Source organism: Embiotoca jacksoni, unplaced genomic scaffold, assembly GCF_022577435.1.
Source record: "Embiotoca jacksoni isolate LCO1_2020_lvr unplaced genomic scaffold, fEmbJac1.0.p SCAF_3, whole genome shotgun sequence".
NCBI classification, from domain to species: domain Eukaryota; kingdom Metazoa; phylum Chordata; class Actinopteri; family Embiotocidae; genus Embiotoca; species Embiotoca jacksoni.
Window position 1 is genome coordinate 10,991,724 of NW_027185381.1, and position 23,984 is coordinate 11,015,707.

Sequence of the window (23,984 nt, forward strand, 5' to 3'; positions counted from 1 at the left end):
TTCAGCCTGAGAGAAAAAAGGTATTCTGCGAATTTGCGCCCAAACACTCACTCAAACAGACAATAGAGGTGTGGGCATGCGCATCCTGGATGCATGTGGATGCAGATGCACACGCACAACCTGCCACTCATACGCAAATAAACCAAGGAAATTCAAAGGCAGCTTCAGAGATGCACAAAAAAAAGCATGCACAGAAAGATGCTTCCACACACTCACACAAACAAGGAAAACACACACAGAAGCACACAGACCACACAGTCAAACATTAGTGGCGTGTCAGAAGTCTGTCATTTCTTGTTTGGAAGATGTGAAGGCGTAGGCCGGATTTGTGACCTTTGTTGTGACTGTGAGGTGTGTTTCTTTGGAGAAGATGATTAATTTCTGTTATTTACATTACTGCCCTGAAGGCTTCTCAATAGGCCTCACACATTTGTCATTTCCACAGCACTGTTTTTCAAATGGAAATGAAATAGAATGTACAGCCTCCTGGGTCTGTCTCGCCAACACTCTTTTGAGCCGAGAAGATGCAAGAAAAAACACTCATGATAATGCTCATAACAAACCGTCCGTGTCAACATGGCGCCGCTGCGTCCACTCAGTGGAGTCCATTTAGCTACAGTAAACAACACGCTTTCACCAGTCCACCGCTGCTGCTGCTGCTTAATTAGTGCTCTGATTGGATGGGCACAGTCCATAAACACTGGTTCTGTACAGCTGCACTGCTTTTTAACAGTGGTTTACAGCCCGCAGGAACCAGGACATCCCCAGATTTCTGTCTGTGTATTCCCACATATGCAGCCAGCACACACACACATCATAGAGAAACACCTCATGAATTTATGTTCACCTTGTTCTCACTTTCTCTCCGTTCAGGGCAGATTTTTTTTTTCCCCTCCTGGGAGTGTGGCGATGGAGTAAAAAAGTGTGAGGAAGAAACAGGGAGTTAAAGGCAAAGTGAAAAAGACTTGAAGGTGTCCTGAGAGTGCTTTTGCTTTGTGGAAAATGCCACAGCTAATCCTTCGAGTGTCACTCTCCGCATCCTGAATAAGAACATCCTTTGTATGGTAATTACAGATTTCTCACAACGTGACTGCCTCCTACCCCTCTCCTCCCCCCCAAAAAAACCAAACCAAACACATACACACACACACACACACACACACACACACACACACACACACACACACACACACACACACACACACACACACGCACACACGCACACACGCACACACGCACACACGCACACACGCACACACACACACTCACACACACTTCCTGTCCCTTCCACAATTGCTCATGCAGCCTTGAAAAAACAAGAAAACACTAACAATCAACATTCACGACTTTTTCTTAATCATGACTTAATCATCATTAGGTTTCACTACCTAATTTAGACCTTTTTGCTGTTCGAAGAAAAACAAAAGTGTACATTTTGTGTTTTCTTCATTAGAGCTGCTGAGTTTCACTGAAATGGTCTGATTGGAAAACAGCAGCCTCTGATGAGCCATAAATGAGTTATGGTCATTGACACTAATTGAAGCCACACACTACACACTACACACACCTCAGTCCATGTTAAACAAATGCTTTATTTTCCCAATGAGAGGGGTTGGCATTTGTTCCCCGGGGTTGTATTACTACAGCTGGCCTATAGCTATGATCATAACTTAATGGCTCCATAATGGGCTTGGCCCTCTAAGCAAGCTGACCTGTTAGGCCTGGGACTGCTTGACAGTGGTAATTACACATGAGCCATTTAAATGCACAAGATTAGCCAGTAACAAGGTGGGAGAGTGAAAGGAGGTGATAAGACAACTGTATGCTGATTCATCTGCCTGTGGGAAAAACCAACCCACTGCAGGTGAATTTTTGTGTTGCTTTATGCAGTAATAGTTGCTCTAATGATGTTTATACTCATGGTGGTGAGTCCAACCATAATGAGAATCTTAAATTGTAATAAAATGTGGTTTTACTACTCTAATTTGAACAGAAGGTACACCAAGGTACAGTGAAATGGAAGTGCTTTTATGATGCTGTGCCTGCTCAGGCTGTGGAAATCTAGTTAATATCAGCAGTTCAGTTTGGGTCGCTCACTTTGTGTTTATTTCAGGCTGTTGTTTAATTTAACCACATGCTTGTGTTGTCAACATAGCCCCTGAGCTACTCTCAAAGCCCCAGCCTTGCCCTCTGGCACATTTCTCCCTTTGCAGATAAAGAAACCCATGGCTTAGCAAATCAAAATATTGCACTTTAATATGGCAGGTTTATTTATAGAATGAGGGTTTTATAATTATTTTAGCATCAAAAGACACGCTTTGTGTCATTCTACAGCTTGTATGTACTGCTTTCCATCATAATATCTGACAAGCAGCTCCAGGCACTTTACCATGTACTGTGAATAAGAGTCCAATCCTGACAGTGTTTTTGTGAGATTTCAATAATGCTCTCTGTCCAAACTTTGCTCCATTTAGATATTCATGAGCGGAAACACATCCCTTCACAATCACTTTTTCAACCACTGTGGGTGTACAAATGTTTAATCACCTATACATTAAAACATTTATGGCCAGGGCTGTTTCTAGCTATTTGAGGGCACTGTGCAAATTGTGTTTGGCGGTGCCCCCCTTCCTATTTCAACCACTAAATACCATGAATACAATAAATACATAAATGAATATGTACTTTATATATCATGTTCCATATACTGCGCAGATAAATGAGACCAAATGCTACCTTTTACCTATACAAAAAAACCCTGTATTAATTCAACAACCTTTTGACAATTGTTAACATTGATTATAACATATAAGAACCTTTAAAAAAAAAAAAACTATTGTTATTTATCTTTAGTATGTAGTCACGTGAACAAATTCCAGTATAGCAATACAATTCTGTGTTGGTTTGGAGTCAGTGGGTCACATGACATTGAAGCTATTGAAAAAAAAAAAAAGACTGAATTTGGATACAAATATTAATTTAAAATAAATTAAGTACTTAAATCCAACCAAAGAATTACTGCCTCTGCCGAACAGTGAGTTGTACTTTACATCCATATCTGTCCAGACTCATACAATAGCTATATGTAGTGAAGCCTGTGAAGGAATCCTTATGTTCACACGCTTGGCCAATAAAGGTGATTGACAGCAGACAATATGCTTTCAATATAGATACTGCTGCAAAGAAGCAACCAATTCTAAACCTAAAATGCATTATAAACACATAAATACATTATGATATCACATTGAAGTTTACCTTTGACCTTTGAGATATAAAAATGTTGAAATTTCATCATTTTATCCTGTTAGACATTTTAATTAAATGTTTGTCATAATAAGCTCATCAGATTCTTGAGTAATGGCGAAAGATGTGAGGTGTGATCTTCAAACACAAAACCTAATCAGTTCATCCTTGAGTCCAGGTACATTTTTATATCACATTTGAAGAAATTCACAAAAATGTGATACTGAGTTTACAGTGAACTTGATTTTTGACCTTTGATGTGAAAAACTGATAATGACTTTGAAATTAATTTGCACGTAAGGCAAAGCTCTCAGAATAAAAATGACCTTTATACACACATTCTATTTTAGCCTTTGTGAGCTTTAACACTTGACATTTGAACTTGACTCCACTGTTATCTTACAGGAAGCCAAACACAATCAAATGTTTGCATCAGATTAGAATCAGTGATAAGTGGCCTTCATACATGTCAGTAATAAAGCAGGACACATCATCAGTAAACGCTCTCAAATGTACATAGCCATGCTCAAGCACACATTCGATAATGATCTTTCACTCAACTTGAAAAACGTATATGGCAGTAGGCCAGCTCCAGCAGCCATTGCCATTAATAACATATTAAACGATGTATGTCTGCTTTGAAATTATAATATTTTTGCAAGGGCTCAATTTTAAATCCATCACGAGTGTTGGGGGCTCATTAATGGTATGTAGCTGAGGAATTATCGGAACAAGGCCCTTCGTTGCCTGTCTGTCATTACAACACTGTCAGATGTGCTTTGGGTAGGGGGGGCTGTTAAAAGGAGCACAGGGACTTATCTGCTCAGCTGTAAAATGATTTTCTGTCTCTTCAAGAGATACTATGAGTGTGTGTGGGGGGGTATCAGTGATCTGAGAGTAATTAAGATATGGGCTCACATCACACAAGGGCTTTCCATGTGGGAGACGAGCAGATAAAATTGAATGTGAAATAGTTTGAATTTAAAGGGGGGCACTTTGATTAATTACAAAACTCTCAAAGGATGGTCCACCCCCTCTTAAATTGAACTGCCACCCAATAGCAGCTGCTCTGGAGCTGATGACCTCAACACCTCCACTTTATCTTTAATAGGCAGGTTATCTAGTTATTCATTGCAGCTCACCCATTCACTTGCTATATTGCGCTTTCTGCAAGACTGAAATACATCATTATCTTTGTATCAAGCTGTTCCATGTAAAGATTTTCTTTAAAGGGTAAGACAATTGTGTCCTTGGTGGAATTTCAATTGAGTTTATGACATATACCTCCATTCGGCTTTTCACTTTCATTGCTCAAGATGTTGATTACAAGGTTCCCATATTGGTACATAACTCTGAAAATAGCCCCTGACATTATTCTGATACCTCAAAAACATAGAAAAAAAAATTTAAGGAATAGTATGAGACATAATAGACAGTTTGGAGGAAACACTTTTTTTCTTGATGGAGTTATACAATATAAGAATAACATCACTCATATCTGTTCAGTGAGTAGCTGGTTAACTGTGTTTTTGGATGGATTAACAAACAGGACAAAAGTACAGACTTTATGTTTAGACACCAACAGCCTCGCTGCTTCTCTCTGTTTCCAGTGTTTATGCTGAGCTAAGCAAACTGTCTGCAGGCAAAATATTAAAGAGAGATATGAGAGTGGTATCAGTCTTTTCATGTCTTTCCGAAATGTCCAACTATTCTTTAATCTGTCTCTGCTGGAAACACCGTCCTCCTATGAGATGCTGTAGTATGCATTTGTTCTGTTAAATTCTGGATTGCTTGAGTTCGAATTCTCTCAGAATATAATTGTTAATTGTGGGAAGACAATAATAAAATATGCTCAGAAAAGTAGCTCTCTATTGACTTTATTAATGATTGATTACCATATGCAATCGCTGTCATTGCCTCTTTGACCATGTAATTTTCTGTTTCTAGTAAAGCAGAAATCATTTTATAAAACCAGTTCAAAGAAGCTTTAGACTAAAGTGCTGATGCTTATCGCAATTTACTGATAGGATGTATTTAGAGAAATCCTTGCTTTGTTTAGTATTTCTCCGAGCTGTAATGCTTATAATTGCTAAAACTTTCAAAGGTAGTAAATTAATGTTCCTCCTCCTGGCAGGTTAATAGGCCACACTTATATACACTCAAAAACACTCAAGTGTTCAATTTGCCTTTCAACACTTGTCTCCCTCGGCTTTTGAACTAAAGCACAAGATACCTGCTTCACAGATCGCTGCTCACTGGTTGTTCCACTGAGCCCAATTCACAGATGACTGGCGACTCCTCCAAATGGGACAGAGACACAGATATAAGCCCCCCAAAAAAGGAGGGGACATAAGACAGAGAGCAAAAGAGAAACAAATTTTGCAGTCCACATAAAGGGGGAGGTGTGAGAGCTGCGCTGTGCCTTCATGATGATATTTCACCCTGAACAAACAAGCTGAGCCTCACACAGAGAGGAAGGCATCGATCTACCCGGCTCCAATCATAATACATCCACTTTTCCCCAAGTTTACTTTCTGGCATTCTATCAGGACTTTATAAATTATTTTGGGTGACAAATCGATCTGTTGCTTTGCCCCCCTCTCTCTCTCTCGCTGCTGAGAGAGGGGAAACTTGATTGTGAGCGGTGTGTGTCTGTGTGTGTACGTGCGTGTTTATGTAAATGTGTGCTTGTCTGTGCGTGTGTGTGTGTGGATACACTTGTGTGTCGTCTGCTTCGGAGGCATCATCTGCCATCTGGCCTCAAAGTACAGGGGCCACATGGTGGGAAAGCAAATGTCACTGGTCAGGCTAGCCAATGCCAAGTCCCGACAAATGACGTCAGGAGAAGCCCACACTTTCACTGCCTGAACAAACAACCCTGCCACCAAGTCTGATCCTCTCCTGACCCTTTGCTTCCCTGTCGGTTTGCTTGTAATGATGGTGATGGTATTCTAGGAATTAAAGATTATCCCAGTGTGGTACTCAATGACAGTCCCTCTGGAAATGAGCTGAATCCTTAACACAAGAAAAATCTATCTTTGGGGAGTGTTGAGAACTTTGGGGAGTCTGAAAAAAATACACAGATGGCCTAAACTTGTGAGTATTTTTGGGCTGTCTCCCCAGTCAGATCATCTAAAAAAACAACAGACAGCAGATCCAAAAAACTGGATTGAATACCTTTGTCTGAGCCAACTCTATTCAAGCCAGTGACATTTAAGTATCAATCAGTGGAAATGGCAATGCAATTCAGAATATAATCCATTGAAATGGTTCCTCACATCTGCCAAACAAATATGATTTTAATGGTAAAGTAGATTCAATTGTATTTTTTCTATTTTGGATGCCATCCCGTGTGCTCCAACATAAATGTCATACAAATTCATGCGCACTAGTGATGAACAATGAACTCTGAACGTCCTCGTTAATGTCTGATCTGATTCTGAGCTGAACTCAAGCAGCTAATTTCAGTCTTTTCGCAGCCATCACCTCTCTGCAAAGAAGCAGCTGGAACATAAAGGTTTCAACACTTGCCATGTTTGAAAAAAAGAAGAAGCTTCATTTCAATTTGGGTCTGCGGCTACACTGAGACAGTGTGAACCTGTTAAAAGCCTTGTTTAGTTTCTCACAAAGCATCTGCTCAGCACCTCTGCAATAGGGAATGTGTTCACCAGATGAGGCGGGTAACCAACGCAATGTCCTTGCAAGGAATTACTATTTCAATGAGGGTTTGCCAGTCGGGCTTCATGCTGTCTTTGCTTTTTAATTACACTATATGAGACAAACACACATACAGCATTTCTCTAGGCGTCACAAGGCCAAAAGGAAAAACTACAAGGTTGAGCAGACAAGGTGAGGTAAGGGGAAAGTGCTTCTGCTTAGTTTCATGGCCGTGCTTTACATTTTCCAGCTGATGTGCCCTTGTGCAGCGTTGGTTGAGGGACTCACGGCTGATCATGCAGTGATGTACTGTACTTTACTCAAAGCCCCAGACACACGCTGCAGTGTATGTGCTTTAGCTATAGGCAACAGCACTCACTGTGACAGACACCTCCTTTTCCCCTGTAATCCCTCCTGCACCTCTTCACCAGCTGACAAGAGCTACTTTCACTATAGACACAGTGAGAAGGAGCCAGGTGAACAACCTTGAATAACTTGCGATGGGTGAAACACTTGTCCCCATCTTATTGTATCCCATCCAGAAAGTGCTGTATATATAGGATAGATTGATTTAATGTGTATTTATACAATAAATGTATGCTTTCAGTCTGAAATGCTTTAACATATTCGGGTGTCTCTAATGCCAGCAGTGAGTGAAGTAACACAATTATATGCTTTTAATTAAAAAAAAAAAAAAAAAAAAAAAAAATGCAGGTAGAATTACAAGTGTTGTGAACCACACATGGACACATGTCTTATTTGCAGCTTTCTGACAACCAGCAGTTGTTAAATTACAGATTATCCCAGCAATCCTGACAGGGATAAAACTAGTCAAACAATCCCCAAGCATCAGCCTCCCACTCCGGGCAACTCCCTTCCATACGGTACATAGCATATTAACACATATATAAATAGCTTCACACATGACTGCGTGCAATTGTGTACACACACACACACACACACACACACACACACACACACACACACACACACACACACACACACACACACACACACACACGCATCACAGACATAAAGATGTAAACACAAACACACCAGCTGCCATGTGGAATAAAGAGCCAAGAAGACCTACTCTATTTTACACATCCGCAGGGGGTCAATAACTCATTAGGGCCAAGGAGAGGCAGAGGCAGCTGAGGGAGATGACGTGGTGGGAGATGGGCTGTGTGGCGGTGAGCTGTTCACCTGAGGATATCAGCATGTCATTGTGCCCAGAGGTCATGAGGACGATTCATGACTTCATTAGCAACATTTCACAAAACATGCCAAGGTGTTTCCAGGCCTGAAATAAGGTGCTACATGTAATTTGCCTGTTTTATTCTTCTCAAACTTTTTTTTTTTGCTCCCTTTCTGGGGTTGTTACTGCTCATTCTATTGTTTTTTTTTATTTTTATTTATTACCCTTTTATCGCCTGTCATGAACTTGCATCTCGTTGAAGTGCTCCATAAAAATAAAGTTCATAATGAGGTTGAAGTAGACATCTGTCCCTCTAGCAAGCCGTTGTAGAGCATTGGCCTATGGGATTGTCTTTAGAGACAACAGAGGCATCGAAGCAAGTATATGTACCGTCCATGATTCATCATGCTCACTTGTTATTTCTGTCTTAAACTCATAAGATTGCTTCAACAGTTTCAAATATTATGAGTTTCTTTATTGATGACCTGAATCAAATGGTGGCTGGCCCTTCGCTTCTTCCTTAACAAGCCCTGGCAAATCTCCAGTGAAGGGGACTCATCTGTTTAATCATCTCAATCACTGAGCAGGACCTGACTAAATATAGAATACAGAAAACAGGCAGCTGTGTGGGCTGCATCAGTGTACTACAGTGGACAGACTGCTGCTGTCAATGGATAAATGCAAAAATATATATATCTATATATATATATATATATGGCTCTGTGTATATCTGAGCCCACATGAATGTCTAAAGGTTTATCAGACAGGCAGTGTGCGTGTTTGTTTTTGCTGCATGCTTTTGAGTTACAACACAGAGCACAATTTAAGGACCTGTTTACAGAATTTATCCTGTTACACAACCTAATCCCAAAAGCTTCAAAGTCACTTCAGTGGTACAAGTTCAAAATATCAGCAAGCACTATGTGGAACCAGAGCTTGATTATATGTATTAGTAAAATCCACTGAAAACCACAAAATCTGCATGTTGCTTTAATAGATTTTGGAATTTATTTCAGACTCAGAACAATGATTTCCATCTTTGAACTGATGTCCACACAAAATACCACAAAAATGCCAGGATGAGGTGTTCAACCTTGTTAAGGACACATGCTAATTACTTGATCCAAAGACTAAATCCATAAACACACAGACAATGTAATTAAATCATGTGCACAGCTCTGCGTCAACACCAATCATCTGAAATGACCTTGGAACTTCTTGGAAATGGGCGTATTCATAAAGTATGTCAGCACCTCGGATGATGTCATTAATGATCATGTATCATGCACCATGCATAGTAACAAGTTCATATGGTTCTTTGGAAAAGGACACAGGGTGAAACTTATTTCACTTAGTGAAAGATCTTCTTGACTGAAGGCAAATGCAAATGAAATATGCAAACTGTGTTCACTTCACACACCCATACTCATTTAACAGAGTAAGTGAAACCTTGTTTTTTTTTTTAGAAATATTGTAAATTTGGACCAAAAGCTCAGCTTGATTTAGATTACAGGATATGTAAATGCTAAATAACCACTTTCACTACCTTTTAGATTAAAACACCAAGCTTGCAGCGAGTCTGGCATCCAACTCAGCTGGGATGCCTGTGTTTGGTGCCATTTGGCAACCACTGGATTATTTAAATGCCCTGATGAATACATAGCCCCTGGGCCAGACTGCTCAAACTGAACACTGAGTGTGCTCTGACATGCTCAGCATACACTAATGGGACTTCTGACAGTACTGTGCATTCATCCTACAAAAACCCCGGCACAGTGCCAGAGGGGACCAGTGGCTGGGTGTGAATGTAGTACACTGGCTGAAGATCTAGAAATGAAAGGCCACAGGTCTGACTGGTGCAACATCTAATGTGTCCATCAGCGGCCACTTATACTGTCAAACTGTCGTTGGGCGACACAAAGAGCTCCTTCCTGCTCATTTGTTACAAATTACAGTATTTTTGACTGGAGCAACAGCTGCAGTAAATTTCCTAAATAGAATGGATTTACATCTCATCTCGATTTTCAAGAAGCTCAGTGGCTGTGTGAATTTAAGCGTGACTCTGAACCCCTGTGCGCTTAGCTGAAGCTGGAGAAGATCCACGGCTATGTGACTGCCGTGTAAAACACGTCAGGAATCAGCAACTTGCACGCATGCAGTGGCACGAGACACCGACTCGCGCTGCAGTGTTGATCGCTCGGGTGCTGTCCATGGTGCTGAAACACACAAAAAAAATTTGTTAAAACGGGACGTACATTTGCACAAAACTCAGCGGAAACGCGGCCAATCTATTTGAATCTGACGCCAAATATGGTCCACGAAGCAACACATGCTTCACAGTGGACACAGCTGTCTCGGATCCCCTCGGAGATGCCAGTGTTGTTGCCCTATGGAGCACAAGAGGCATCTCATTGATTATGGTTATTTTGGAAAATGTCAGTAGAGCAGTGTAGGCCGAATATGTTGACCTTTTAAGATGGAACTCCGTTCAACGCAATTGCAGAACAATGCAATTCAGGAAACAATATTGATCGTGATTTGTTGCAGATCTAAAATCCGTATTTATTTTCATTTAGAAAAAAAAATAAGGCTAAATATTACAAATAATCTCCTATACTTCGACACCATGCGCATGGTATCATGTAACGGTTTGAATAGCTTGTCTAAAATCCCAAAACTAGACTTTTTTTTTTCTCTGTCTTTGTAAAATATGGAATTCTCCAGAGAAAAAAAGGAGGACAACTGAAATTGACTTTATGGGGTTTTTTTGTGTCTTGAAAGCCCAATTGATTACGACCTCAACGGAAAGCATGCCACCTCATTTAAGATATTTGTGTAACAGGAGGAACCGCACAGACAAGAATTAACTTGAGCTTCTGGTCAGCCGCTTGGTTAGACTATTACGCATTGATCAACCCCCCCTACAACCCCTTTACACACACACACACACACACACACACACACACACACACACACACACACACACACACACACACACACACACACACACACACACACACACAGTGAAGCAGCAGAGGAATTTGTGGGTGCAGATAGGACCACTCCTCTCTCTGCCTCTCTGCATACGATTTTCTCTCCTCTCTCCACAGTCGGGGCTCGGTGGAGAGGAAGGGGGAGGGTGGTCTTGCAGTCGACGAGAGGAACAGGAGTTTATTGAGGAGTAGCTGCAACGGGAGGAAAAAAAAAAAACCTATGCACATGAGCCTTGCGGATGGTGAGAGGAGGGGAAAAAGACAGGATCGCGCGCGGACAAATGACCCCTCTCTGCTGTGAAACTGCCTCTTGAATTGTTTAACTTGTTGATGCAACGTTATCGTAGCTTGTTTTTTCCTCTATCGTCTGGCTGCAGTGACAAATAGATGGGTGGCGGAATCGCAAGTATTCTCTTCCGAGGATAGGTATTTTTATTGAACTCATCGCGGATGCAGTTTGAAGAGCAACCTTCTCTAAGGTGGGTGTTTTTCTTTGACTTCGATTTTTTTTATTTTTTTTTATTGAAAGAAAAACACATTCCGGGTTATTGATGGGTGCAGATTTCGAAATCCAATTCATATATTCTGCCGCAAAGTGGGCTCCTATTACTGAACAGTTACCCTGTGGATGAGGCTTGAGAGTGATACTTAACAGTGCTATGCGCATTATCAGTATAAGTAAATGAGCTCGTGCGTTTTCTTGTCACATTCTGTTAAGCCGAGGTGCTTTCAGAAGCCTCTAACCATCAGTGTCTCTGTCTGCTGTTCTTCCTGCAGATGCAATTCATCTCTGAGCCATAGCACTGTGACAAACGGAGCAGGGTCGTATTAAACGCTATAGGTCAGCATGGCAGCAGGTGTAGCGGCGTGGCTTCCTTTCGCCCGAGCAGCAGCCATAGGATGGATGCCCGTGGCGAGCACCCCGATGCCCATCCCTCCTCAAGACAAGAGGAAAGCCCAGGACGGACTCATCATCCTCAACGTGAGTGGGTCCAAGTTTCAGACGTGGCGAACCACTTTGGAGAGGTACCCGGACACTTTGCTGGGGAGCACGGAGAGAGACTTCTTTTTCCACGAGGAGACGAACGAGTACTTTTTCGACCGTGACCCTGACATCTTCCGACACATCCTCAATTTTTACCGCACGGGGAAACTACACTATCCACGCCAAGAATGCATTTCTGCGTACGACGAGGAGCTCGCTTTCTTTGGCATCATCCCCGAAATCATTGGGGACTGCTGTTACGAGGAGTACAAAGACCGAAGGCGCGAAAATGTAGAGAGGCTTCAAGATGACGAGGAGATGGACCAGAGCAATGACGTCACGCCGGTGAACCTGTCGTCCCGGGAGTACCTGTGGCGGGCTTTTGAAAACCCTCACACCAGCACTTTAGCGCTGGTCTTCTACTATGTCACAGGATTCTTCATAGCCATATCAGTGATGGCCAATGTGGTGGAGACGGTTCCGTGTGGGACTTTGCCCAACAGGTCAAAGGAGATGTCCTGTGGAGATCGTTACGCACTGGCCTTCTTTTGTTTAGACACTGCGTGCGTCATGATATTCACTGTTGAGTATCTCCTCCGTTTAATCGCAGCACCCAGCCGCTACAAGTTTATGAAAAGTGTGATGAGCGTCATTGACGTGGTCGCCATCATGCCTTACTACATCGGCCTGGTGATGACCGATAATGACCAGGTGAGCGGTGCTTTCGTCACCCTGAGAGTTTTCCGAGTCTTTCGGATTTTCAAGTTCTCCCGGCACTCCGCCGGGCTGCGCATCCTGGGCTACACCTTGAAGAGCTGCGCCTCCGAGCTGGGCTTCCTTCTATTCTCCCTCACCATGGCCATCATTATCTTTGCAACGGTCATGTTTTATGCAGAGAAAGGCTCCACAGCCAGCAAGTTCACCAGTATCCCCGCAGCGTTTTGGTACACCATTGTCACCATGACAACACTGGGGTAGGTGGCTGCATATGTTCATAAAACCTTAAAGCTTCTTCAGCACATCATAAATCACCGCCCGGGTATATGAAACCTCCATGTTTATTGTGAATGAGATGCAAAATAAGTCCCCGATTGCTTAATGACGACAACAGTCTAATGAACGAATTACTGCTTCATAATTTTGCTCACTCCTGAAGAGCAGGTTCGTTTGCTCTTAGATCCTAATTTGCACAAATTGGTTGGCCATTGTTTAAGCTGATTGTGGCGCGGCCACAGGTGTGCATCTGTCGGGCATATTAAGGGCTCCGAGCCCCGCTCAGCAAATCCGAGGGCAGGAACGAGCTGCTTTATTGAAAGCGTCTGTGCGCAATCAATTGCTTATCAACGAGCCCACACCTCGCAAGCATCCATCACCGTGTTGAAGGTTAAGCCTCGTCCCTTGCCCGTTTTCAAGGGTCTTCATTGTGCTGGTTTTTTTTGGAGAGGGTTGTAAACATCCCAGGATATTATATTAGAACACAGGACAAAGGATGGCTCCTAACTAGCCAAGACACCGCATACCGCATTTATAAGCCAAACAGAGGCAAGAGCGGTGATTAAATTGAAGCCAAAGTACTGTGCAAAATGTATAGGCTACGCGCACACACGCACACGCACGCACGCACACACACACACACACACACACACACACCTTTCCTCTCCTCTCCCAGCACCGCCTCCTCTCTGCCTCTCATTCATTCTCTCTCGCAGCTCCTCTCTCCTCCTTTCAGCGAGGTACAGTAAATATTTGAGTGCTAATTTCATGCTCATGAACAACGTCAGCTGTACTATGTGCTGATGTAGCATAAATTAATTAAACACCGTTAAGACGATTACATAAAATTAATTCGCATTGATGAGCGCGTTCAACCGCTCAGCTGCTCGGAGTGGGTTGTCATTATTGTTGTTATTATTACCATTATTCACTCCAGATCCCTGTAACGACGTGCTTTCCAAGGTGCTACAACTTTTGACACTGAGACCGTTTGGTTGCCAATTGGTTTTTTTTTTTTAAATTTTTTTTTGTATTATTCGTTCAAATAAATCAACAAATTTGGGAGTTTTTAAATTATACGAAATAATAATCAGAGCATTTCTGATTTGTGTGTAAAAGGCTTCCTCTTCATTACTGCTGCACGTATATCGACCCACTCAGCCAGCGTTAGTCCTCACGTCCTCCTCTCCACCGATGGTACAGAAATGAGGTCCTGTTGATATAACGCTGCGTTTTAATTTCAAAGTCATAACGTCGCGAATCAACCATTGTAAAACAAAAATGCTGCTGGCTGTGTGTGTGCTTGTGTGCGTTTTTGTTTGTGTTTGCAGTTGTGTATGAGTGTAAATGAATTGCAGTATGTGTACAAGTGTGTGCTTGAGATGTGTCAGGCAAAAAAAATACTGTGAATATAAAGTTTGAATGTGATCTTGTCTGCATGCAGGATCTTCACAATACAAACAAACTGATCCAACAATCCTCCCTCTTTTTGTCTTTCCTCACATCTGCATTGATGCAGCCGCTCTGCACCTGGTACCTCACAGCTCTGCAGGCAGCATATGTTATTATTATTAATATTTAAAATATTGTCTGTCTTGCTAACTTCTCTCTGTCTGCTCTCATGCGGTGGATGACACTGAGCTGTGGATTTCCTGTCTTCTTAATGGCATACAGCGCTTCCCCCTGAGCTTTCTCAATACCAGTCGAACTAGCACTCACCCTCGAAATGACCAATGAGAGCGTAATTATATGCACGATCTGGTGATTGAAGCTGCCACCTCAAATGTGATGCTGCATTGGCCATGCTTTCCATTTCGATTCAAAGCGCAGATGAGAGATGGGTTGTGTAAGAGGGTGCATTATTTATCTTTGGGGAGCAACAAAGATATTACTGCATTCAGCTCGAAGTCCCCTTTGTGTTGCTCAAGATGGACTTGAAAAAGATGTTTTGCCGTGCGAGAACAAAACTGAAATGTCCTTGGTAATGGGGACGTCTCTGTCACTCCATTGTGAACCATGACAGCCTGGCTGACAGATTTGCAACCTGAACTGAAGCCTTATAGTGGTGCAGAATGCTGCATAGTGGACCACCGAGGGAGAGGCTGAATACCCATCACTGAAAGACAAAGTCGTCCCTTTTTTACGATCCGTCATTGTCTTGAGGTGTGCTTTTAAAAATATATATCCTAAACAAGCCTGTAGAGCTGAATCATGATTGTCATTATCTACAGATACATTGGAAAGAGGAAAACAACTGTTGTAGCCTACTCTCCGCCAGTAACCTTCAAATGCTTATCTTATCAGGGGAAATGAGGTATTCCGACGGTTTGTTTGGGAACCGGGCGTGCAGAAAAATTGATCCATGTCTAACAAATAGTTATTTAGGCCGATATGAATGGGGTAGTCTTTTCATTCGGCGGCAAATAAGCTCTTTAAAGACTAGTGGGGGCGCTATTGGCTGGAACCTCCATTTGAAGCCTTTGAAAGCATTTGATTTCATTCTGATAGTCAATGATGCTTTATGCCTGCATGCTATCGTGATGCCTTTCCACTACATATATTTTCAATTTCCCTGACTCGCACCCTGTGGAAGTAAAGACAGTGCCGTGTGTTCTCTCCCCTGCTGATGGCCCATTGATTGTGCTTAAGCAGACGTGCAGACATTGGGAGAGCAGGGGCTCCTGTTCAGAGGCACTTGGCAGGCAGCCTGAATGAAAGGAAAGGGTGCCTAGAGACCAGCGGAGAATCAATAGCTCTGTGCAGCTGCGTGTCATGCCTCTGTGTGTCTACTGCTCTGTGCCACCAAACACAGGACAAGACCCACTTATCCCTTCTTATTTATTGAGCCCAATCTCTGTGGCTGCTTTTGGATACCCAACAAAGAGGAATCTGCTTCTGTCAGAATGCTCTTGGTAAGATCTTCAAGAATTGGGTGACTGGGTGTAAAATATGAGATTATTATCTGCGGGGCTGTGCTTTGCAGTATCTCTGAAAACGGCGATAAAGTCTGAGAGTATAATTTTGTGACTGGATTTAACATTGGCCATTTAAGGCAGCAATAGATTCCAATGTAAAGATGGCGATTCACTTATTAGGCTGGAATCAGATGTTGCAGTGTTTTCTTGCTCTTATTTTTTCGAAATGATCCACATGGTCGAAGTGAATTAGCTGCAGAGGGAGTTTTTGGTGTTTCAGATCTTTTAAGTGATTTAAGGTGTAATGGAGTGCACTGCTGAGAGCAGCTGTGAAAACGGTGCAAGTCAAGCGCAACCCACAAGGGATGAGGAGTGTGGAGGACAGGGCTTAGTCTGGCAGAGAGACACACATGTTCCTCTGGACACAGACCGACATTACCTTTGATAGACACGATAGGTCTCGGCTCTGACACAAACAAGCTCTTTTCCAAAGTGCACACAATTTTTCCTCCCTTTCCTCACTTCAGGATCCTTTTTTTCAGTTCAGTTCAGTTTAGTTTTAGTTCCAATAATGGAGAAAGGATCATTGTAATTCGTGATTTATTTGTGACATTTACTATTGCCCCATGGTGCAACAAACATGCCTGTACACAGCCACTAAACAGATGCAAAATTTATCACCATGTCATTTGTCTGTGCTGCAGCTCCACCCACCAAATACAACTGAAAAGGCTTGACAAGTGAGCCCTATAAACCTCTCAGCATAGGATTTATAAGACAGAGGAAGCAAGGTTAACAGACACGAGGGTCACTGTAGGGCCCATAAACCACCAGAAGTATAACCATTATCATGCTTGCCAGTTTTGACACCTCAGCCCCATGGCAATCAAAGTCTACAATGCAAAGCATTAACTTCATGGTTCAATGTGGTGCAGAGCAAAGCTTTTTGAAGTCCAAGCCCTTCACTGCATGTCAAATGTAATTGAAAAATGTACAGGAACAATATGGAGGGTCTTTTACTTTATCCGTAGTCAAAAGATAACAAATGCATTCTTGATGATGTAGTCGTTGTGCGTTGGATAGGTTACCATGCCCGGCAGGCAATGCAGAGAATCTTCTCCCTTGTTTTTCTTCCTACTGAGAACGACAGTCAGCTAGAACATTTGGTGTGTTTGATTATGTAGCGCAATGGGTGTAATTTTTTGTGTTCAGTGGAATACATTACACCACTTGGCGTTGTGTATGTTATGCACATTATGAAAATCAGCAATCCATTATGAGTGAAGTGATGTATTGCTGTGTAAAACAGAAGTGGCTAATGTGAGATGTGTAGGCTGCCATTAGCCTGTAGGCTCACAGCGCCCCTCCAGGTGCTTTATTGGGGAGGAGAGGTGATGTTAATATGAGGCTGGTATAATGGTCTTGAAGTGACAGGTGACTTAATGAGAGGAACCTGGCACTGAAATGTGTTCTGTACGAGCTCCTTTCTGCCCATGCAAATGACTGAGACAGAGGAGTGAGAGCGTGGGGCGGTAACAGGCAGCCTTCTTCACAGGAGATTAAGATCATTGTGAAAGAAAGAAAGAAAAAAAAAGACAGAAATGCAGTTTTTTTTCTGCTAAATAGAAAATACACAAGCTCCTGCGTTTTCTTCATCCTCTTTGTTTGCTGCAACAGTTTCACAACGGCAGTTAGAGCTTTGAAAGGGTGTTATGGAGGTGTGAGTAGAGTGATTGATTAACATTTTATGGGCATTCACATGTTACAGATTTATTACATCACATTTGTCTGATCTTCTATAGGTGGAAACTTCAAAGATTTGTATATGCACCTTAAATTCGATTTAATGATATTATTATATTTTTTTCCCTGGAAAATACAATGTCAGAAAGAAAATGTATTTGCGGTCAGTCAACCCTGAACCGAAAAACAGATTATGGCCAGCTGGAAGGTTGATGTGAGGTTACTGTGTATGTGAACTGACTCTAAAAGCAGGCATGCGTCACTGCGGATGGTCAGATTGATAAATAATCTATATGGCAAGGACAAAATGGCTGTCCCCCCATTTGATTCGATTTCTTTGACAACCCGTCTTCGAGGCAGCACCAATAACACTCCTTCCACGTGGGGGATTTTCATTAATTCACTCTGTATGTGCTACATTAAGTGGGGAAATAGACTAGCATGTTCTGCACTTGGGCCTGGGTAACGTAGTGTGAGGATGTAAAATATGGCACCAGTGTTTTTCCCTCTGCTCAGCATTTTTATCTTCTTTCTATTGCGAGCAACGTCAAAGATTAATGGAATTTTCCGGAACAAGATTAAAGTTACTCAGAATGAATGCGGCATCACTGCATTAGGAAATAAGGAGATATGTGAGAAAACACATCACCTCGATTTCATTGTTGTTAGAAAGCATTTGCTCTGCCTGGCTCCACTTCCATCCAATCTAACGGCCCAGAAACCCTGACCCATCTTGATTGAATGAATGAAATGAGGAAATATTGCCTCTTATGTGACTGTGTCCTATCTCGAAAGTTGATATGTTGTAAAAGATATCGAATGTAAAGTGAATGCCACAAGATCAGTGGATCAAATAGTGTGCAAATGATAAACCCAAGTTGAACAGCTATCTCCTCCTTTAGTGCTGCATGGCTTATTTACATACTCAGCATTTACATACAGATGAAAACGGCTCGTCTGGTCATGAAGATTGGTATGCAGACACACATAATGCCTCCTCATCACTTTGTTAAAATGTACAACCGTGTTTTAAATGCAGTCGCTGGAGGTTTAGTTCTGATTACACTGTGCTTAGCATTGGATCAATTCAGTTATCATATCTGGATCAATAAAGATGCGTTCTGCAAAGATATATTTAAGAGACGCAAACACACGAATGCAACACCAGAAAATGTGGTTTTGATATGACACTGTGTCACACCGGGGACAAAATCACCAATATCAGTCCTTTCATGATAAATGTGGTGATATCAAACGAAGTAATGTAAGATGCAGCGGAGGACTATGTGTCATGACTGATGAGGTGAATATATTTCTGAATATATTTTCAACATCACCAAAATTACACATTTATTTTTTTCTATTTTTTGTTGTACATTGACTCTCATGCAATATCAAATGTAAGTAAGTTATTAATGGCAAACAACAAAACAAAAACGACTTTGTTTTTCCATTTTCAATTTGTATTGATCCCACTGATGCACATATTGATACCCAAAACAAGACTTAGTGTTCGTAATATTAGTCCCTTGGGTATTTTTTTTTTAATGTCACTTGAGTGTTGTCAAATTGGTCAATATGTTTCTGGATTTAAATGTTTTATTTGTTTGCAGAGTTTTTTTTTATTTGTCTTAAAGTGTGAGCCTTCTAAATGATGAAAGCCTTGAAGACTACAGAGCACTGAACTGTACTGCTCCCTTTTTTTACAGGATAGTTTGTCTGTTTTCCTTCCTGCAATCGTTTCATCACTGTGTCTGGCCAACAAACACCATAAAACCACATGCGGTTTTTAAAACAAATTAAGAAAAGAGATGTCAACGTGTTGATCAGTGAACCTGAGAGGAGCTGGTTTTTGTCACGTTTGGTCAGAGCCATGCGAGCTGTTTCAACCTGTTTCCATTCTTTACACTCGGCTAAGCTAACCAGCTCCAGACTTCTCATCTGAGACCTTCTTCCCAAGAATTATGACAGCATCAGTCATTTCACTCAGGGCCACTAAACAAGAGAGAGAGAGCATTGTCTTCATTTTTAAGACAACGACCACAATCATTCTCAAACTTTAAAAAAGTAGTCATTTTGACCCAAACCTCAATGTTCCTTTAACTGTATTTAAGTGTTTATATCTTCACAAAAGTATAACTTTCCAATTGCGAATCCAAGTCTTTTTTTTGTCTCTAAATCATAGCATTGCCACATAATAAAACTGATTTATTTAAAAGACACAGACAAATGATATTGTCCTGCTGATAGATGCATCAGCAAATATGAACGACAGAAATAGACAGAAATGCAATCTTCTTGAGGGTATGGACCACAGACTGTAAATGAAAGTGGACATAGCTTTCGGGTCTGAAAAATTAGGTCAATGCAGAAGTGCCTAAAGTACAATACCACTGAGGGCCACTAGGAGTTGACTCCAAAAAGGTTCTGGCTCCATAGACTCCCATTCAACTCTTAAATACAAAGTCAATAAATTTTTTCCACAAGTTATTGTAGTTTCATCTGGTAAAATCACTCTTTATTATAAGTTTTTGGTCAGTCCATCTGAAAATAATCCCATCATTAGTTGGATATTGGGCCTGAAAAAACTGGATGTTTGGGGACGTGTCTGTTTAATTGACAAGCCTGTGGTGCAGTCAGGTTTCTGCTATCGGTGAGCGGGGCGTATTATTGTCAGGTTTCCAATCAGATAGAGTCAGATCCATCGGTTGCTCCTCCCCAGCTCATCCAAATCACTTCTGGCTCAAAACTGACTGTCATGCATTGGCATTAAGAAAAAAGTCACTTAAACTTTAGAGTTTAATGCATGCAAGTAATTGGTCTTGCACTTGTTGTTTTTGTATAGCTTTTGAACTTATCAAGTAAGCTGCCTTTGTTTCCATGGTGAGCTCTAACATTTTTAATGTCCACTATGCCTACTATTACATTACTCCCAACACTGGCATGTAATGAATGCTGGCTAAGAGAGAAGCAGTTGTTCTTTTATTTTTAGACTCCACTGTTGCTGTGGTAAATACTGTTCATTATGATGCATTTCGCAGATGCTAACCAGCCTTTGCCCCGTCCTTGACCTCGAAATCCAGTTTTGCAACACATGAAAAAGGGATGAAAAAGTTGTGACGAATGTGGTGATGGTTTCACCCACCAGTGCGAGGAGTTTGGGAATGGCGTGTTGCTCTTTCCACCGATTATTTCTCTCAGGCGCATGGGACAGCATAGCAAACACAATATCTTGAAATGGTGCCAGCTTTTATAATGCCAGAGTGTGAGTATCCCTCCCCCTGACATTTGTCTCTTTATCAAAAACACCCCTCAGCCAACAAGCTAACATCTGTGATCAGCAGAGATTCAGAGATTATAGCTAACAGCAATCACCAGTCTGCTGTGTGAACCAAACAGAAACAAAAGAATTCAAAGATTGATGTGGCTTGTGCCTTTCTGACACCTCATTTGAGGAGTGATAGGATTTAACTGAAGATACAGTTTTAAAAGGAAAGCTGCTCTGATTTTAAAGCCTCTCAGCAAAAGGTGAAATGGGAGAAATCCATTCATTTGACAGTTACCCTAGTTTTGAAAGTACCTTCCTTGAAATGCTGCGTAGCATACATTCATTTCACAGAGACAGACTTTCATTGTATAACAACGTGTTATGTTTACACCGGTGACTGTCTTGTATCCTGTGAGAGCGTGGAAATCAATACAGACTTTCATGTCCAAGAGACAAACAGAAGGCACAGCTCGTCATTAGATTCAGAGAGAACAATGAAACTTTGATACAAATACATTAATTGAAACTTTGTTTACAGCCATTCATAATACCTGAACACGAGCAGATTCGTGGCAAAGTCATGAATATTGATTCAGCCTGTTATGTCAGCTTGAAGCCTTGTTTTACTCGTCATGAACCATCTCATTTTTTTTGTTGGAACTGAGGAATTTTGTGCAAATTTACAGCGCCGGAATGCCACAATAAAAGCTTCTCATGATCAATACTGATCCCACTTGAATGAAATCCATAGTAGTCTCTGTAAAAAAAAAAGTATACAGAGCTCTGTAAAACGCACAAGTGTGGCTTTGAATCGAGCTGCCCATACTAGCCACTGTTAACCCAGTTTCATTGTTGAGTCTTTGCCACAGGCTCCATAGATTATTAGTTTCAGTATGCGGTATGAATGATAAGAGGCTATGTCCCATTTCAGTTTAGGTATAAAGAGCTTCCTCCTGTCTGCCTGGCAGGGTGGTCCTGCTGAGATGAGGGATGTCAGCCTGTCACCCTGACGCATGGCAGCTGTTTCCTGCCTGCCCCAGCTTCTATAAATAGCCAAATATATCACCTAATGTAGGCCATTTGGTCAAACAGAAACTAAACAGGGCATGTGCTCTGGGGCTATATTTTTCTCTTTCACCTCAAACTAATTTCTCATGTACAGGTGTGTCATCAATGCAGCCTTAATATTTTCTATCTTCTTTAACTGTCTCCATGCAGTCTCACATGGATTGATGACATATTAAGTGGTGATCCTATAGTGCCATTATTTTATGTCAAGTTGAAACCTTCACACATCTTCAGCAGATCATTTTAGCTGATCTAATGCAAGTGCAAGAGTCCTTATAAGATAAATAGTATAAATTATTAGCTATCATTCTGCTATCGATCATTTTAGATGGGAGACTGTAAGGAAAAAAAAAAAGCCAGTTACTACCAAATAGTTACTTCTTAGGTCCCTGTATCCTGGTAGTGATGACAGTAAATAAACTATTCCAATAATAAAAAATAAAAAAAAAATGGCATTGTTTTTTAGTTTTGTGTGATTGTTTTGTGTTTGTTGCTTGTTCTGATCAAAATTTCAATCACATATAACCCTATGGTGCAATTAAATTACCACAAACTATGGTCTTAAAAAAGTACCGCAGTGTTAAATCAACACTTTAGTGTCATAGCCTCAAGAATTGAGCTTTAAATCTTCAGAAAGAGAAATGATGATGGTTTTATTGTGCCCGCCTGTTGTAAATTCAGAGCTGTTTCATGACAGGTGGGTGGTATCACATATCAGTGTCTTTCTCTTGTCTGTTTTTAAAGCACAATTTACTCTCCTGCTGTGATAAACCAAGAATATTTTCTGTCAGGTTTCTAAATAAAAACAGCAAACATTGTTTAAGCCAATTTATGTGTGGCTTCATGAAGGGCAAAGCTGGTCCGTCAGTCAGCCCACCACTTTGGTCCAAACTGAAACATCACTATGGTGGGATGGACATTAAATGTTTAGCTCATTTGAAAGTTTAAATCGGTTACATCTGATAGGGAAGAAAGAGATAAAGCAACGAGCAGAGACAGAAAAAGGACCTTGCTGGGAGAAATGAAATTGCAATGTAAAACAATGATATTTTGGAAAACTAAGGAGGCTACAATAAACACTGTAGATAGATCCATGTGACTGGCAGCCCAAGACTGGATTGCAGCCCCTCAACCACTGCCTTCACCCACATACCTGAACTATGAGAATTATTCTGTTTTTGGACCGAGTGCATGCTTTGTGTGAGTTTAAAAATTACAAATCACGAAAAACTCACAAGCAGTTTTGCAGTGGCTGCGTGCAAGATATTATTTGTGCTCAAGGATTTTTAAATCTTAAACAATTTTAGAAACATAGGAGACCGCACCCAGGATGACAGATTTTAATTTTTTTTTTTTCAAAAGAATATTAGACAATACCGCCAAGACACACCCACTAGGCGTTTATACGATCTCAGAGTAGCGATTCCAGGAACTTGAGATCTCACAGAAACTCGCGAGCTCAAACATGAGTTCAGCGCAAACGCTGATTCCGAAGCTACGAATGAGAAGCTGACTTCATTCCTTGGTCTTTACGATTACGGCCGAGACACATTCGTTTTTAATGGTTGTAACACCTACTGTCATAGAAGCGTCGCAAATTCCAAATAGTAACATCTAAAAATATCCATAACACTCCAGCCTGAACCACAGCAGCAGTTAAAAGTCTAAACAATAACCTATATAAATCCAGCTTCACCATCACAGCAGACAAGAGCAGCTGCAGCTCTGCTCACAACGAGAAGCTGAATACTGTTGGGGATCGGCCTTTTAACATGAACGAGCACTCAATGCACAACGTGTCACATCATCTCTAACTCACGTAATATCTGAGAGTCATAGCTGGCATGGACCAACACACTGCTGTTCACGAGGAGCTGGATGCAAACAGACATAATGGCTCACAGCGAACGGAAGAAGAAGA

At 41.4% G+C, this 23,984-nt stretch overlaps 1 protein-coding gene across 2 annotated transcripts in view; it reads left to right on the forward strand.

Annotated features, from left to right (window-relative positions):
• The first annotated feature begins 11,125 nt into the window (after window positions 1-11,125).
• The window catches only part of LOC138206057 (A-type voltage-gated potassium channel KCND2-like), a 32,754-nt gene continuing 19,895 nt past the window's right edge, over window positions 11,126-23,984 (forward strand). For both annotated transcript variants that reach the window (XM_069162513.1, XM_069162514.1), the window contains exons 1-2: window positions 11,126-11,570; window positions 11,869-13,050. In XM_069162513.1, coding sequence (XP_069018614.1) covers window positions 11,939-13,050 — 1,112 coding nt within the window. In that variant the 5' untranslated portion in view covers window positions 11,126-11,570; window positions 11,869-11,938. The remainder of the gene's footprint in view (window positions 11,571-11,868; window positions 13,051-23,984) is intronic.